Here is an 18,106-nt window from a genome sequence, read left to right as displayed (position 1 = left end):
GCTTTTCAATTATTTTAAAAACAGAGAGATCGCCCCACGACAGACCATGTGTTCACTGCTTATTTCAATATTTCACATGTCTTCAGAGAATGTCTAATAAGTATCTTGACATACGCACACTTTCGACACATACCATGTCTGCGAAGATAGTGCTAGAGAACATGAATATGTAGTGCATTCACTAAATTGTGATTAATTATTAAAATAAGTTTACAACTGTTTTCGAAAGTTAGAGAAAAGAATGATACACAAAATCCGCTGTTGGCCCATAAACACAAACTGCCATGATCAAAAGAGTGCAGAAATTGTGCGCCTTTTGGTCGCACTAACGTAATACACTGATCAGGCAGAATATTATGTCCACCTAAACAACCGCCGGTATGTCCAACTTTGGCACGGATAACAGCGGCGTCACGTCGTGGCATGGGAGCAATCAAACACAATTCATCTAATTCCAGGAGAGCGGCGATGAGCTCTGACGCCAAGTTCAATCATATCTCACATGTGTTCGATCGGGTTCAGATCTGGCGATCTGGGGGCCAGCACACCAATTGGAATTCGCCACGGTGTTTCTCGAACCACTCAGTCACACTGCTGGTCTTGTGACATGGCACATTATCTTGTTGAAAAATGCCACTGCCGTCGGGAAACACGATCGTCATGAAGGGGTGTACGTGGTGTGCAACCATTGTACAATACTGCTTGGCCTTCATGGTGCCTTGTACGACCTCCACTGCAGCCATGGAAGCCCACGTGAATATTCCCCAGAGCATAATGGAGCCGTCGCCGGCTTCTCTCCGTCCTGCAGTACAGATGTCAAGGGGCTGTTTCCCTGGAAGATGACGCATTCGCGCCCTCCCATCGTCATGATGAAGGTATCGAGGGGGGGGGGGGGGGGCTCAACAGACCATGCAACACTCTACCACTCCGCAAATGGTCACGTGCCCATTTCAGTCGATGTCGTGGTGTTAACGTTGGCATGTGTATGGATGCTCGGCAGCGGTGGCCCGTCGTTAAGAGTGTTGCCGCACTGTGTGTTCAGACACGCTTGTATTCTGCCTGGCAATAAAGTCTGATGTTCACTGCGCCACAATTCACCGCCTGTCCTGTTTTACCAGTCGGTCTAGCCTACGACGTCCGATATCTGTAATGAGGGCTGGCCGCCAAACACCACGAACGTCTAAACATGGTCTCACCTTTGTTTTGCCACAAACTCACCGCAGCACCCCTGGAACACCCGACAAGTCATGCAGTTTCCGAAATGCTCGCGCAAAACCTCCGGACCATCACAATCCTCCTTCGGTCAAACTCAGATAGATCGCCCGCCTTCCCCATTCTACACACGGACCCCACGCTCAGTGATACTACATGCACCGTGCTTGTGTCCGACAAGCAGTCATTCCTCATCAGGTGACCTTCCTATCGCCTGGAGGGATTTATATCGATTGTAGGCCGGTAGTCATAATGTTCTAGCTGATCAGCCATAGCAATCTATATAAAGGGTAGAAAATCGAATGCCCATAATCACCGTCCAATTTCACTGACATCGATTTGTTGTAGAGTCATGGAACATATTTTGTGTTCAGACATAATGATCTTTCTAGACTCTGAGAAGCTCATCTGCAGAAACTAGCACGGTTTTAGGAAACAGCGGTCGTGCGAGACACAGCTGGCCCTCTTTGTGCATGATATACAACAGGCTCTACATACCGGCTCCCAGGATGATGTCATATTTCTCGACTTTCGAAAGGCGTTCGACTCAGTTCCGCACTCTCGCTTGCTCTATAAATTGAGCGCTTATGGCCTATCCGATGACATATGCGGTTGGATGGAAAGTTTTCTAACAGACAAACAGCAGTATGTCGTTCTGAACTGGGTGACTTCAACAGAAACCAGCGTAACTTCAGGTGTTCCCCATGGCAGTGTAACAGGTCCGCTGCTTTTTGCAAGTTACATAAACTATCTGGCTGATGGTATTGACAGCGGCGTTTGACTGTTTGCCGATGATCCTGTAGTTGTGAACAAGTCAATGAGGATTTGAAGAAAATAAATGCGTGGTGTAATGACTGGCAGGTATCACAATATTAGTATATGTAACCTACTGTGTATAACAAGCCGAAAATCCCCATTAATGTACGAGTACAAAATAAATGCCCAGTCTTTGTAAGTGGTAACATCCATCAAGTATCTGGGGATGACTATTAGAAATGATCTCAAATGAAATGATCAGATTACACAAGTAACGGGAAAGGCGAACTCTAGATTGCGGTTTATTGGTAGAATCCTGAAGAGATGCAGTCCTTCAACAAAGGAAATAGCTTACAACACGTTAGTTCGTCCAGTCTTAGAGCATTGTTCGCCTGTATGGGACCCTTACCAGTTGGTCTGACAAGGTTCAAAGAAGAGCGGCAAAATTCGTGACTGGTACATTTAGCCATCGCGAGAGCGTTACAAATCTCTCTTGCAGATAGACGGCGCGCTAAGCGGAAGGGTGTGCTCATTAAATTCCGAAATCCGGTCTTCGCTGAGGATGTAGAGCATCTATTATTACCACCAACTTTCAAATCGCCCAATGGTCATCATTCAAAGACAAGGGAAATTAGAGCTCGTACTGAGGCGTTCAGACCGTCGTTTTTCCCTCGTGCGATCCGCGACTGGAACAGACGGGGGGAAATATGACTTTGGCGCGAATTGTGACCTCCGCCTCACACTGCTTGGTGGCTAGCGGAGTATATATGTAGATATAGACCTTGTTGTGAGCCCGGTTTTAGTTTGATGGAGTGCATGTGTTTCTCATGGTGGAGGTGCGGTAAACAAGAATACAACTATTTTCTTTCCATTGGATGAACAGATGTGATTATTTTCTGAAGCATGGACCACAGCATCAAACTTTTTTCGGACATCACTCTTCCACTAAGTAGAGCACATATGCAACTGTATACACTGCATCGCTTAATTTTCGTCTTACACCTTCGACAGTCCTATGTAACATAGGTTCGTTAGAGGCCATCTCATCTCGACAATCGGTTACTTCACCCTGTCAGTCTACTTTACAACAGAATGATCGTGCACTCTAGATCGTTCCAAGTCACGACTTGCCTCGCCCAAGCACGCTTCAGTAAGAGAGAAGGAATAGACTAGTAGGAAACGACCGCAGTCGGGCAGTTTCCAAGGTCACCATACTCGCAGGATTACACCAGCGATAACAGCGCCGTCTTCATTTATAGTGTATGCAACACTCAACATTAGACTCGTACTCCCCCCGTTTCTGGTCTCTATGTCGGCGTACAATGACTCTTTTGTTTCGTCGGTCTTCTGACTGATTTGATGCGCCCCGCCATTCCTGAACTGTGCCATTCTCGCCACTTCGGAGTAGCACTTTTTGTTTGCACAGATGATCTCGGCTCTCGAGGAGCTGCTTGTCTGAACAGGGAGACTGGATATTTCGCAAATGTCTCTGCATTCACATCGAAATTCTTAAACGTCTGCAGCGTCAAGAGTTTCTGCGGAATTCTTCTTGGTCATCAACACATCTTACTTATCGAGGCCTAAATCCGAAAGAACTTATTGAAATTGACAATGGCCGGAACCAACTCTTCAATTGTTTCTTAATTCGTCTTGAGCTGGTATTTCTTTTTCAAAACTCGCTTTCCGCGAGTGTCTGCGTTTGTTCCAACAATAAATATATTGTTGAAAATTTTCAGTCTCGTCGAGAACACAGTTTCTTTCTTTCTTCACACATGCATATTTTGGTGATGTTTCATCAGTATCAGTGGGTTCTTTTCTGTCGAACCACAAGTAAAATCTTACATGACAGCCTTTATATTCAAAGCGTTTTTATAAAAAATATTTACCTTTATAGGTTTTTATAAAAAATATTTACCTTTATAGCTGCTTTAGCTGTGATCCGCGTCACATTCTGTCAATACAGTGCAGCAGATATTTTAACTAATAAAGATTTCTTTAAAGTATTGTATTTAATATTGAATGAAAAATTACTTGGACCAAAATTAAATTGTTAGTGTTTCAGTTATTTCGTGCTTTAATGTTATTTATTTTACTGCTGCTCTTTATTTGTTAATTTCTGCTGTCCACATTACTTTGTTAATTACGAAAATATTTTATGGGAGATGTCGGTGAGTTGCATCCACTTACTTTTTTGGTCAAATGTTTGAGTGGGGCAAAAACAAGACTTGCTAGAAAATAAACCACGGCTTTTTGTTCGAACTTTCGTAAGCAAACGAAGAGAAGGAAACAGACAAGTGTAGTATCAAACTGACCATCGTGAGATCCAAGTTTGTACAAAAAGAAACAATTCCTTGAATTCCGATCGATATTTAAATATATTTCCTACTCTCTGGCGAGAACTTGAAAATAAAAAATAATTTGGAAAAAAGCAGTCAAAAGTTTTGTGAAATGATTTGTTTAAAACTAAGAGAAAATATTAGAGAAACAGTTGACGAACAGTTGTATGAGGCTCAAAATCACGTGCAAATGAGATGCCGAAGCAGAATTTGAAACTCAATATTTAATTTAGAATCGACAAATTCTAAAGAGGCGCTAGAGGGTATTTTTCTGAAGGAATTTCACGCGGTGTCCTCCTTACGCGACTAACGTATGAGCATCTCAGTTGCTGCGGATGATTTCGAGCATCCTACAAAGACTCGTGAAATGTTTCTCTAATCTGTTTCTTTTTTTTTTTTTTAATTGCTGTAGTTTTCATGTCGTCAAGTCTCTGACAAGTTCGCAATGCTACAAAGTTTACGAAACGCCGCCTAGTTTTCATGTCGTCAAGTCTCTGACAAGTTCGCAATGCTACAAAGTTTACGAAACGCCGCCTTGTTTGGTGTGTACCAGACGGGTAATTTGAGCTCGGACCTGGGACCTTTGCCTTTCGCTGGCAAATGCTCTAAAGAGCTATCCAAGCACGACTCCTCACCCGCTCTCAAAGCTTCACTCCCGTCAGTGCTCCATCTCTCAGCATCCAAATTTTACTGAGTGTCACTCCTGGAAGAAAGTATATTAGTAATCGTGGATTAGTCAAAACCTGGGGGAATCTGATGGGAACATCGTGTGTCGTCCTTGGATAGCTTAGTCGTTTCAGTTTTGTTTTGTGTTAATAGAATTTCGACCTCTGGACGGTGCTTTACCAGCAGGAAACAGAGTTTGTTTCCTTTTCTTTGCCTTCTACTACGTTTTTCTCAACGTGACAATTTTTTTTTCAATTATTAGCTCGTGTGGAAGGCTGTTATTGGCTGTGGTCCATCGCCGTAAAATACACTGCAAATGTGGATTAGTAGGTGACATTTTACAGATCTTATGTGTTCACTGTATCTAATGCCCAAACTCCTACACTCCTACCCAAAATACACTGGAGTCCAAAAGTAAAGGAACGAGCTGTTATTTCCCCGTCCTGCGTCTAATTCATGATATAATCACACAAAGTGTCAACAGATGTCCATCTGACCGCGTCGTGCATGGAACATGGCATTCCGGTCAATGGACAACCACGCCAACGTTGACGTCAGGGCACCTGTCAAACGGGATACTGTTTGCCTTGTAGTCCCACATCGACAATCGCTGTGTACAGTCACAGGCGATGCAGTATGGCACAGAGAAGACGCCTGCCAGGCTCTCTGCGGTGGAGGGCCATGGAAAGAATGGAATCAGGACAGTCGCAAACTGATGTTGGAATGGTTCAAATGGCTCTGAGCACTATTGGACTTAACATCTGAGGTCATCAGTCCCCGAGAACTTAGAATTACTTACGGGGCTCCGGAACGCCCTATACTTGCAATGTTAAAATAACGCTTATAAATTACATCTTTCCTCACAAAGTATTTGAGGTAGGAAGTTGAACTATTTACAGATTATTTATTGGAATATGGGCTACAACTTAACACAGGGATTTTACAAAATTTTAGTTCAGTTATTAAAGATGATTTTTTTTCAATTGTAATGAAAATTCACAACATTTTTTTGCAATTTTTTATTTATATATTCAAAAATATACAGTTTTTTGGAAAAAGGCTGTGTTAAATTATGCAGAAGTTAATGTGTAACATTTACTGAAAGTTTGAAACAAATATGTCTGGAAGATCCTTAGAAAACATGTAATTAGTATGAGAAAATAAAAGTTTTGGGAATCGAGCGACAAAGATTGGATTAACTTTTTAGTGCATTCCAGGTCCATAGGATGGATTATCTTCATCCTCTGCAAACTCCTCCTCCAGCTTCCTCTTGTTCCTCCTCCTGTTTACTCTTGCTTGTATTTCTAGACTCTTTACAGCCCTGTCTGCAGCCCGAAGGCGTTCCTTGTCTAAAGCAAGCATCGCTCGTTGTTGTGTTCGTAGATTTTGCTACCATTTTCTTCAGTTGCAGTTACTGCAACACTCTTCCAAAAGGTGGTCATGTATGAACACTTATCACATTTCAGTTGTATTTCACTAGCAAGTCCTACGTGCTTTATTATGGAGAGTTCCAGACCAACTTCACTACAATGAATACATCTTACACAGTTTGAAACAATTCCTTTGAGAACCGACATATCAAATATTTCATTCACATCCGATTCGCCCATAAAACATTCATAGTTTTCACTCATTGAACCAAGCTTCTTCTGTGAAGTATTTTCTTTCCCACTTTGACTGCTATGGGCAGGTGTACTTGAGAGGTTAGGTTCACTCACTTGGTTATCGTCTTTATTGTTTACAGTAATAACACATACCTTTGGCTTTCCAACATTTCTCCTTTTCTTAAAAGCCTTCAGAGGATTTCTAATAACTTTACTTTTAGTCATTATTATACTTCAACAAAACAGAGACTCAAGAAACAGAATTAATTACGAATATTTTCGAGATAACGACAGAGTAAATAAACATGAAACAATCGACAGTCACACCAGCGATATATATTGAACCATCACAGGTTAGCCACAACACATACTTTATCTCACATCACTAAAATGTACCTGATGAACACGGACGTTAATAATAACACCATTTGACAGCAGTTTAACAGCGCCACAGTGGGTCACGCCCATGTAGAACACATTTCAAAAAAAATTTTAAAATAGTTGTAGTCTTCGAAATTGAATAAATTATATATCTATTAAAAGGTAATAGTCTGCAGATTCAGAAAACGCAAAAAAGTAAAAATTGAACTTTTCATGATTTTGAGCCTTTCCGGAGCCCCTTAAACCTAACTAACCTAAGGACATCGCACACATCCATGCCCAAGGCAGGATTCGAACCTGCGACTGTAGCGGTCGCGCGGTTTCAGACTGAAGCGCCTAGAACCGCTCGGCCACACCGGCCGGCCAAACTGATATGGTCCGATGGCTTAATGTGAATCGTTCTGTTGATTTTCGGAGGTGGCGACAGTGCATAAAGATCGAAACTGTATCCCAAAGACCAGCCGGGGGCGACCACGTGTAGCATCAGAAAGAGAGATCCGCTATTTGGCTGCAAGGGCACGACATTATAGCCTCAGTGGCATCTGGCCTCACAGCATCCACTGTACGTGTTGTAGCGAGGCAAAAGGTGTACAGAAGGCTTCGGCAGAGTGGTCTTTACTGTCGGAGACGTGCTGTATGTGTACCTCTGATGCGTCTTCATAGAAGGGGACGTCTAGAATGGAACCGTCAACATGCCACCTGGATGGTCCAACAGTGGGCCAATGTTCTTTTCACAGATGAGTACCAATTTGGTGTGGACAGTGACTCTCGACGGATTCGCATCTGGAGGGAAAGTGGAACATGATTTCTGGACCTAACCATTGTGGAAAGAGACTGATCCCTAATGGTGTGTACAGGGATTATGTTGACCACTCGAACACCTCTTTAGGGAATTGTACGGTTAACTTGGCAAGGTTCAACAGCTGTCAGGTATCTTGCGACCTTATGTGCGATTGTAGCGTGATGCTGTGGTCCCAGACTTCGAACTGCTGAACGAGTAGTTGATGTTTTCTCGGAAACGGAACACATTACACACCTGGCGTGGCCTGCTCGCTCTCTCGATTTGAATCCCGTAGAGCATGTCTGGGATGCACTGTGGAGACGGCTTGCATCAGTCAGCATCCACAAACCACTCTCCAAGACTGCAAGCAGCGCTGCAGGAAGAACGGCCGTTATTGCCTCAGCATGAGGTTGATGACTCGTTCACAGCACGCCCTGTCTCTTATCAGGCCTGCATTGCTGCCAGAGGTGGTCACCCCATACTAAGCCCATTAACCAGGTATCGGAATGTGTGTGTAAATTCTTAAGTTGGAAAAAACGAAGAACATTTTTGTTCTACCGTTATGGAGGTTGCAGTTTGTTATAGTCTGTATTCTTTATGCCTATATTATTTCTACTTTACTATCATATGTGTAGACTGTTTTGTGGTAAAATAAACACAACCTTGAAAAATTTCTGTTTGTTGCTTTAATTTTGAACACCAGTGCAAATCGACTGTAACAATAACGATAAACACAAGGCTGGCAACATTAAAAACAACGTCTGGAAATACACTACGTGAAGCAGTACTCAAAAATGCAAATAAATGAAAAGTACATTAAAATATATGCTGAAGACAGAATGCTAACTAAACAACAGCATCTTCTATAAAAGTACATACATTGGTGCGCCAAAGAAACTCGTATAGGCATGCGTATTCAAATACAGACATAGGTAATCAGGCAGAATACGGCGCTGCGGTCGGCAACGCCTATGTAAGGCAACGAGTGTTTGGCGCAGTTGTTAGATCGGTTACGGCTGGTACAATGGCAGGCAATCAAGATTTAAGTGAGTTTGGACGTGGTGTTATAGTCGGCACACGAGCGATGGCACACAGCCTGTCTGAGGTAGCAATGAAGTTGGTATTTTCCCCTACGACCATTTAACGAGTGTACCATGAATATCTGGAATCCCGTAAAACATCAAATCTCTAACATCGCTGCGACCGGAAAAAGATTCTTCAAGAACAGGACCAACAACGACTCAAGAGAATATTTCAACGTGACAGAAGTGCAACCCTTTCGCAAATTGCTGCAGTTTTCAGTGCGGGGCAATCAACAAGTGTCAGCATGCGAGCCCTTCAACGAAACATCAGCGATATGGGCTTTTGGAGCCGAAGATCCACGCGTGTACCCTTGATGACTGCACTACACAAAGCTTTACGCCTCGCCTGGGACCGTCAGCATCGAAATTGGACTTTTGATGACTGGAAACACGTTGGCTGGACGGACGAGTCTCGTTTCAAACTGTATCGAGCGGATGGACTTGTACGGGTATGGACACAACCTCATGAACACATGGACCCTGCAGGTCAGCAGGAGACGGTTCAACCTGTTGGAGGCTCTGTAAAGGTGTGGGACGTGTGCAGTTGGAGTGATATGGGACCCCTGATACGTCTAGACACGTACGTAACCGTCCTGTCTGATCAGTTGTGCTTTCCGACGGACTTGGTCAATTCCATCAGGACATTGCTACAGACTGGCTTCATAAACACTCTTCTGAGTTTAAACACTTCCGTTGTCCAACGAACTCTCCAGACATGAACATTATTGAGCATATCCAGGATGCCTTGGAACGTGCTGTGCAGAAGAGATCTCCACCACGTCGTACGAGCGCCAGCGGCCACCTCCAGCGGGAAGCGAGTAACTATTCCAGACGATTTAGTAATTCTTGACTGCCCGTTTAAATGCATGCAAGTCTGGAATAGCACATGACAAAATCAAGCCCTAAAGTGTGTACCTTTCCCATTAAATATTTATTTCCCGTGGACTGCACGGAGCCGAACGTTCCCGAAGTGTGGCGGAGAAGCCTCCTAGTGTGACATCACAGCCGGCCGCTGGTGGCCGAGAGGTTCTAGGCGCTTCAGCCTGGAACCGCGCGACCGCTACGGTCGCAGGTTCGAATCCTGCCTCTGGCATGGATGTGTGTGATGTCCTTAGGTTAGTTAGGTTTAAGCAGTTCTAAGTTCTAGGGGACTGATGACCTCAGATGTTAAGTCCCATAGTGCTCAGAGCCATTTGAACCATTTTTTGTGACATCACAAGTTCGTTCGAATACCTCTTTGGCCCCGTACGCCATCTGGTGACATCACATGTTCAACATTTGCCATCCATTTTCGTAGTATTTCCCGACAATTGCGGCACCATGTGTCTTGTATTAAATTACCTGTCTCAGCATCATCTACGTCGCTTTGGGGGTTTCTAATCGTTAATAAGAATCACCGCCGAGGTGGGAAAACGTCCTGGCATTTGCTTAGTGAAATATGTAAAATCTCCAGGAAACACAATCTGACTGGTCTTTAATTAAATACGCCGTTTAGATCCCTATCTAGCCTACCTCTCTGGCCAGCAAATGAGTTCACTGCGCATTAAGCTATACGAGTAGGCCAAATGTCACATCGCTCATATGAAACAGTCTACTACATAATAAAATGATTTTTGCCGGAGGTGGAAGAAATGGCAGGCTGACTAATGGGCGGGGTGTTTGTGTTGCAGGGAGCACGATGGTCGTGAGCTGGTGCCGGCTTCTCGTCGCAGTTTTCCTCACCTGCAGCCTTGCCGGTGTTGGTGAGTACAACAGATCTCAGCAGCAAAAATACACGAGTAATGTAACAATAGGAGAACTGAAGAGGTGGAAACTTGACTGAGCTGGCATCTGGAAATTGTAATAAATGCAAGGTGGTGTTCTATCTCACAGTCTGGATCTACTTTGCTTCGTACGTTGTACAATAACATGACAACTAACGCAGTGGTCCCCGGCCTGGGGGTAATTACCCCTGAGAGGCAAAGTGAAATTTTCTGAGGGGTAAACACTAAATGATTCGATTCTCCTTAAGTCGCTAAACTAGATTGTTTTCACTAGTTCATAAGACTCTAATACTGATTGTGTAAGTTATCAGTAATTACTTTTTCTCAATTAGTGGCATTAATGCTATGGAGGTTACAAGTTCCTGACGTAATCCACTCACTACTTCCATACGTTGCGCTTTGTCCCGTATATAGCTGACAATAAAAGTGAGATACATACGTAAAAAATGCTAAATATCTCAAGAAAATGTTTTCTCCAAGTTGTAGATAGTACCTCAGTAGTCCAGAAATTGCTTCATTACGCGCTTCGGAAGAGATTAATGAATTAATTGACAGCATGGCACAGCAGTAACTACGTAAGGGCTTCTATAGTGCTGTACACATTATTATTATTATTATTATTATTGTTATTACTATTACTATTAGTGACTGTGGTCGAGCACAAAGCACTAACAGCCTATAGTCTTCCAATTCCTGCCAGTTCAGAAGTAAGGAGTGCAGCAATCAAGTCATTTATGAACAGTAACTATAGTGCACACATTTTAAGTGCCGCAATGGAGAGGAGTCATGCAGGGGAAGTGTGTTTTGTAACGAGTGTCTGCCTTCACAGTGGATAGTTAGCTTTCTTAGCTGAGAAGGAGTTGTGGGTGGCACTTGCTGATATGCACCACGAATTCCTTCGTCATTCATCCTAACACACACCCGCCCGCACACACACACACACACACACACACACACACACACACACACACACACACACACACAAACTAAATATCGTTCATCTTTCATAATTTTAAAAATAAAAGTATTCCAAGGAAAGCCTTTTATTCCACAGTTTAGCTAGGTGCTAAAGTTGTTGATAATGTGGGGGAGGGGTAACAGACGGTGGGGTGGAAGGCAAGGGGAGGGGGGGGGGGGGGAATAGTAGCTGATGTCTGATTGCACCTAGGGGTAATGGTCAAGCAACAGAGAATTATATTTTGCTGGTCAAATGGTGATTAATTGAAAGGAAATCACTGATATGACCTCACGCTATCTGCAGCAGGAACGATTACAAGCGTCTCAAACGAAACACATCGCAAACTACGTCCTGAAAACATAAGGGAATGCCACGCGTGCTTCGTTTGGAGTATCATTTGAGGGCATTAGAAGCGGAAGCCTAAGATTCATCACTTCGGTTTGCCCTTGACTGTGTATCTCCTGGCCTTCCCTATGTTAGTCCGTTATTTTGAAGCCATTTTGACTATTTTTCGACCGTGACTGTCTCAAGAAATATGTAAAGGTTTTTTTTTTTTAAATTACCGCTACCAGTCACAAACTTTGTCATCTATTGTATTACTTATTTATTTAGCGACATGTTTCGAGGGTTAAACCTCATCTTCAAGCTAAATGGGATTACAAAAACAACGTTACAATAAGGTCATACTGATATTACATAGTCTTTTTGTAAATGCTGTGGTCATCCTGTGGAAAAAGAGAAAACTTAGTAAGAGGTGATGTCACTTTGGAAGCTGGACTGATGTTCGCACGAAAATGTTTTGTAACTATTACTCACGTTGTTCTTCTGGCGTGGCAGTCTCGTTGTGATGCGTTGCGGTGTTTCCATTTCCGTGGCTCTCTTGGTCACTGTTCACAAATTGTCGCTAACACAGCAGTAGCTTTTGAAAAATATGTAAAAATCTGCCAGAATTACATTCTGATGAAGTCATCCTTAGAGGTGACGAAACCTGGTCAAGGTATATAGAAAATCTATGCAACCAGTGGGCAGATTATTACATATTTCTCAAATTGGTGTATACAGTTGCTGCAAACGTCAGCCATGTTCATAGCAGTAACTTGGAAACACTATCACAAACAGTTCTGTAGTGCAGTGGACAAGATGGCGGTCAAAATACAGCTGGTTTCGATTTGACTATCGATTTGTCGATCTATGTGGTGTCAGATGTTTACATGTCGTCTGCACGTCTTGTTATCGTATTACAGATACATGTTGACGAAATACATCACAAATTGGGCACCTGTTACAATATTATTGAACACATCATAATATAAACTATTTATATTACATATTTCTAAGCTATTGCTGGCGCTAGAGTCAAACAACTGTCATGTTATATATCTTTTATTCTAGGAGTACTGTAGTGAAATTGGAAAAGAAATTTCAATTTTTGAAGTCCGTCATTTCATTCAGGATCTCGTTATTCCCCATGTGGCCATGGAATTATATGAATATTTCCATTTCTTCCAAGATGTCCATTTTCCAGCTCTTTTCTAAATTATGTAGTACTTTGAGATCGTTATCTATTGTAACACTGTGTCCTGTTTCATTTATATGTTTCGCTATAGCTGATTTATTCGGTTTGCCACGTCTGAAACAGTCAATGTGTTCTTTAAAGCGGGTTTTAAAATTTCTTCCCGTTTGGCCAATGTAATATTTGTTGCAATGACTAAATGCAATTTTATAAATTCCTGGTTTGTTAAGTTTCTCTGTGGGATGTGCGATGTCATTATTAGCTAGGGTTCCTTGTGGTTGCCACACACATGGTACACAAAGTAAGCATGTACCCCCCTGAGGATTAATGTAATTATACCCTCAGGTGTTACAGATTACAGCAATGGAATGAAATGTATCACGGAAAACTTTCTTTGTAATTCAAAAATCTTTAAAAATAAATGTTTTAAGTACAAAATTAATCACTCAAATACGTGTACTGTAGCGCTAAATGTGCGTCTTGTTGCAACATAATCTGTGTGGAAGTGTCGTAGTTATCGTCCTCCGAAAGCTAAGTTCTGCAGAAGTCAATGTACTTACCTCATAATACACAAAAGTGAAATGCTTTGCGTATAAATGTCTTAGTTATTACGCTTATTGCCGTGATGAGGAAAGTACTGTGCTGTAACGTATTGTTGTGCTACGGAAAAGGCAGTCTCATTGTAGCTATACCACAAAAGTTACTACTAAAACATGTTTTACTTTCCAGAATAATTCAGAAAAACTGTGCAGATATAAAACAGAAACACCGCAAAAGCAACATTGTAAATTGTCACTCATTAGTAGTGTCGTGATAAAATCGTGTAGCTGTCACATAAACTAACCACTGTGCCATCTGGTATCTCACTGAAAGTACTTTAAGTCCAGAATATATTTTCAAGTAAACCAAAATGTTGCATTAAAATCTCATTAGCAGTACTGGTAAATGTTCTAAGTATGTAAGCCTTATAGTCGTTCCATAATCGTGCAACTAACAAGCAAGAATGTACACACACAATAACACTGTGACGTCTGTTCACTATAACAATGCATTCGTCATTTCTGTTTCAATAAGTTCTCTTGGTTCTTGACTGGATATTTAACTTCAAACATTGTTGCATGTTAACAGATTCTGAGTCTGACAAGCATACTAGTAATGTAAAGTGAAAAGTTTTATGGCAATGACAAAGTTAAAAAGCAGATTATCTTTCAATAAACGGTTTTACATGTGAAATGTGGTGTAAACCTTTACTCTTCCTAGTACGCAGAGTTTCAACTTCAACGCAATTATCATGTGGTATACGTCGGATTCTGTAAGGTCCATTGTAAACTAGAAAGAATTTGTGACTCAAGTGTTTCTTCTTATGTGACAATGAATGAGCTTTAATGAGAACTTTCTGACCAATATATAATTTCTTTGCATTTGCTTTACCGTGTAGTTTTCTCCTTTTGTCTGCTGCAGATTTTATATTTTTAAGAGCCAAATCAATTATGTCTTTGTGTCGAAGTTTACGTGTATTTGGGAAAGGTACAAGCTCTCTGATTCTGTTCGGTGGTTCTTCATTCTTTAGTACAAGAGTGGGTGGTAAAGCAGTGGAATCATGAGGCATTTCATTCAGCACATTTTGAAATAATTGTAGATATCTGTCCCAATGCTGATGCTTTCTGTGACAATAAAGTCTGCAAAGCTTATTGATTTCTTTCATAATCCGTTCAGACGGGTTGCAATGTGGTGAGTACAATGAAATAAAAACAGGTTTGATTTTATGATTCCGAAGCGTGCGTGACCAAACAGCAGATCTAAATTGCGGTCCGTTATCTGAAATGACTTTAGCAATGTGGCCAACTTCACGTAAGAAATTTTTAACAAAGGCGTTGGATACAGATCGTCCAGTGGCTTTACGTAACGGAGTGAAAGAAACAAATTTTGAAGTAAGTTCAACAGCGACTAGAACGTACGAAAATCCATTGGATGTTCTGACAAGCGGTCCCAAGAGATCAACAGCAGCAAATTCTTTTAATTTAGAAGGAATAATAGGAAACAACGGAGCACGATGTGAGACAGTAGATGGTTTCGCCTTTTGACAAAGTTTACAAATAGACAAGACTCTTCGAATTCTTTTTTCCATATTGTTAAAATAACAAGTCGTTCGAAGAATATGATAACATTTTCGTGGACCAAAATGTGCGTAGCTGAAATGAATGTACCAAATGAGCTTATTAACAAAATCGTCAGGAATGCAAAGTACACATAGCTTGTCATCAACAGTGCAGCGTTTGAACAGTATGTTGTTTCTAACCAGATAATAATGCCGAATCTGTGTGTGTGTCTTTTCATGCTATTTGCTCTTGATGTCTTTCCAAATCGGATCTTTATCTTGTTCATGAGCAATGTCCTTTAAAGATGTGGTGATGAAGTTTTCAAAGGCGACTTTCTGAATGTAAAGAATACTGAAATTTTTCTCGAGGTTGCCTTCTGTGGTACTTTTCTCAAGCCCAGCCGGTGCGCGTGACAGTGCGTCCGCAACAATGTTCTCCTTGCCGGGAATGTAGACAATTGTGAAGCGGAATTCTTGCAGAAACAATGCCCAACGTTTTAACCTGTCATGATTTAATTTTGAAGACATAAGAAATTGTAATGCACGATGATCACTGTATACTTTTACGTGCTTACCAGAAAGAAAGAAACGGAATTTGTTAAATGCCCAAACGATAGCTAAAGCTTCTAATTCAATAACGGAATAATTTTTTTCAGATTCTGTTAGCACTCGGCTAGCAAAAGCAATGGTTTTCTGAATGGTAGTGTCATTTTCTATGGCTTCTTGAAATAAATGGGCACCAAGACCGACTTTAGAAGAATCCGTGCTAAGGCAGAAATCTTGTGACAGATCTGGATGAGCTAAGATTGGCGCGTGAAGTAACGCTTCTTTCAAAGAATTGAATTCCAATTATGCTTGTTCGTCCCAGTTCCAAATAGTATTTTTCCAGTGAGAGAACAAAGTTTTGGTGTAACAAGAATTTGCATATTCAGAAAACGACGGTAAAAATTTACGAGACCTAGAAAACTGCGGACTTGTCTTTTTGTGAATGGAACTGGAATGGCTCTGATTGCTTCTAACTTTTCAGGATCCGGCTGAATGCCTTCAGAAGAAATAATATGTCCCAAAAACTTCACCTTTGTCCTACCGAATTCAGACTTTTCCAAGTTAACTGTAATTCCAGATTCTGCAAAAATACGTAACAAACTGTTGAGGATGCGATTATGTAGTTCCCATGAAGCTTCTGCTATTAGAATATCGTCCACATATAAGGTGATGTGACGTTTTAAGAACTCGGGTAATATGAAATTTAGCCCGCGAATGAATGCTGCTGAAGAAATGTTCAAACCAAAGGGAAGTTTCCGAAACTGATAACAAACGCCGAAACAAAGGAAAGCTGTGTATTTTCTACATTCTGGATGAAGTTCGATCTGATAAAAGCTGGATCTGAGATCAATGGAAGACAACACTTTTACACCATTAAAATTTTGAAGAAGTTCTTCCAACGTTTGCGGCCTGTCTGTTTCAGGAATAATGATCGTATTGATTTGTCTCGAATCTAAGACAAGCCTGATCGATCCATTTTTCTTCTCAACAACATGTAATGGATTGTTGTATGAGCTTACTGCAGGCTCAATAATGCCCTCGTCAAGCATAGATTGTATTTCTGTTCTAACACGGTCCCTATAATGCGCCGGAATTACGTATGGTCCAACACAAAATTTAGTATGCTCACGAACACGAAATTGGTATTGAAATCCCTTGATTGTTCCTGTTTTATGAGTAAAAACTGTGGAATGTGCTTGTAAAATCTCAAAAAGGTCCTGCCTATCAGTGTCATTACAATTCTCAATTGTTTGAATTTTATTCTGAATTAACTTATTAGTGTCAAATGCGCCGTCGATATCATCCCTGTCAGTACTTGCAGAGTGATTGTTAGTGTCTAGTTCCGTAGAAAAGTCCGAACTGTTGTCTAACAGAAGGTAAAGCCGATTAATTTCCTCGTCATGGTTTGAGAGCCAATCTTCAAATTTCAAAGCTATTGACTTACCTTCTTTCTCTAAACTTATTTCAGCATCGTGAAAGTTTAAGATTGCTTTGAATTCATTCAAAAAGTCTACTCCCAATATAATTTCCGTCGACAATAATGGAACAATAAGAAAGTTCGTAGAGAAGCTGTGGCTTTGACAAACGAATTCTAAGTTGGTTTGTTGGCGTACATCTACACATTTTCCAAAGATTGCACCTTGTAATTTAATCTTACGTAACGGAAGTGTGGGGCAATCGTTCGATTTGTTGCATTTGCTAAAGGCTGTTTCACTGATTACTGAAATGGGACTGCCAGAGTCAAGTACTTCCGTAAATTTTACGTCATTTACTGTAATGTGAATCACAGGATATGCAATGTTGTTATGTTTTATGTCGTGTTCTTGGAGTAAGATGTCCCGAATGTCTTCCATTTTTACGTAATTACTAGCTACGGCAGCTGCGTCGTTAGTTTCATACGTGCGTTTTGTGGCTGCCTGCGGTATGAGTCATTGCCTATTGTCTCTTTGTTGGCGCGCGTCGTTATTGGGATTTGGAGACCTAACTTCTACAAATTCACCGTGACGAGAGGGCCCTGCCCTGTTTAAATCCCGCCAGTTCTGAATCAATTCAGGTCTGTCGTTACGATCACATCGTCTGTCGTCAAGTTGGTAGTTCCTGTAATTTCTTTCTTGTCGGTTAAGTGGTGGAGAATTTCTCCCTGAATCGTAACTGCGCGCTGGACCGTTGCGTCTAAAGTTATTCTGTCTCCCGTAATAATAATTATTTTGGTTCCCATATTGTCTGTTTCTCTGATTGTCTCTGTGATAGTCACTACCGCGGAGAGGTGATCTTTCCCTGTAATTATTACTACTCTGCCAACGGTTGTCGTACGGGTGGTGTCTATTTTGGTCACGATTTGCGTTGTAAGAATAGACCAGTCGTGTCAGGTTATTGTTTCTGTCATCACGGAATTGTGACGGATGTGACC

General features: G+C 41.5%; 1 protein-coding gene across 1 annotated transcript in view; it reads left to right on the top strand.

Moving 5' to 3' along the window:
• LOC126457081 (chordin-like protein 1) overlaps positions 1-18,106 on the top strand; it is a 672,845-nt gene that overhangs the window by 133,324 nt on the left and 521,415 nt on the right. The window contains exon 2 of the mRNA XM_050093090.1: positions 10,489-10,560. Within this exon, the coding sequence (XP_049949047.1) occupies positions 10,497-10,560 (64 nt within the window). The 5' untranslated portion in view covers positions 10,489-10,496. The remainder of the gene's footprint in view (positions 1-10,488; positions 10,561-18,106) is intronic.

This window comes from Schistocerca serialis, chromosome 1, assembly GCF_023864345.2.
Source record: "Schistocerca serialis cubense isolate TAMUIC-IGC-003099 chromosome 1, iqSchSeri2.2, whole genome shotgun sequence".
Taxonomy (NCBI): domain Eukaryota; kingdom Metazoa; phylum Arthropoda; class Insecta; order Orthoptera; family Acrididae; genus Schistocerca; species Schistocerca serialis.
This window is presented reverse-complemented; position numbering and strand designations above follow the sequence as displayed.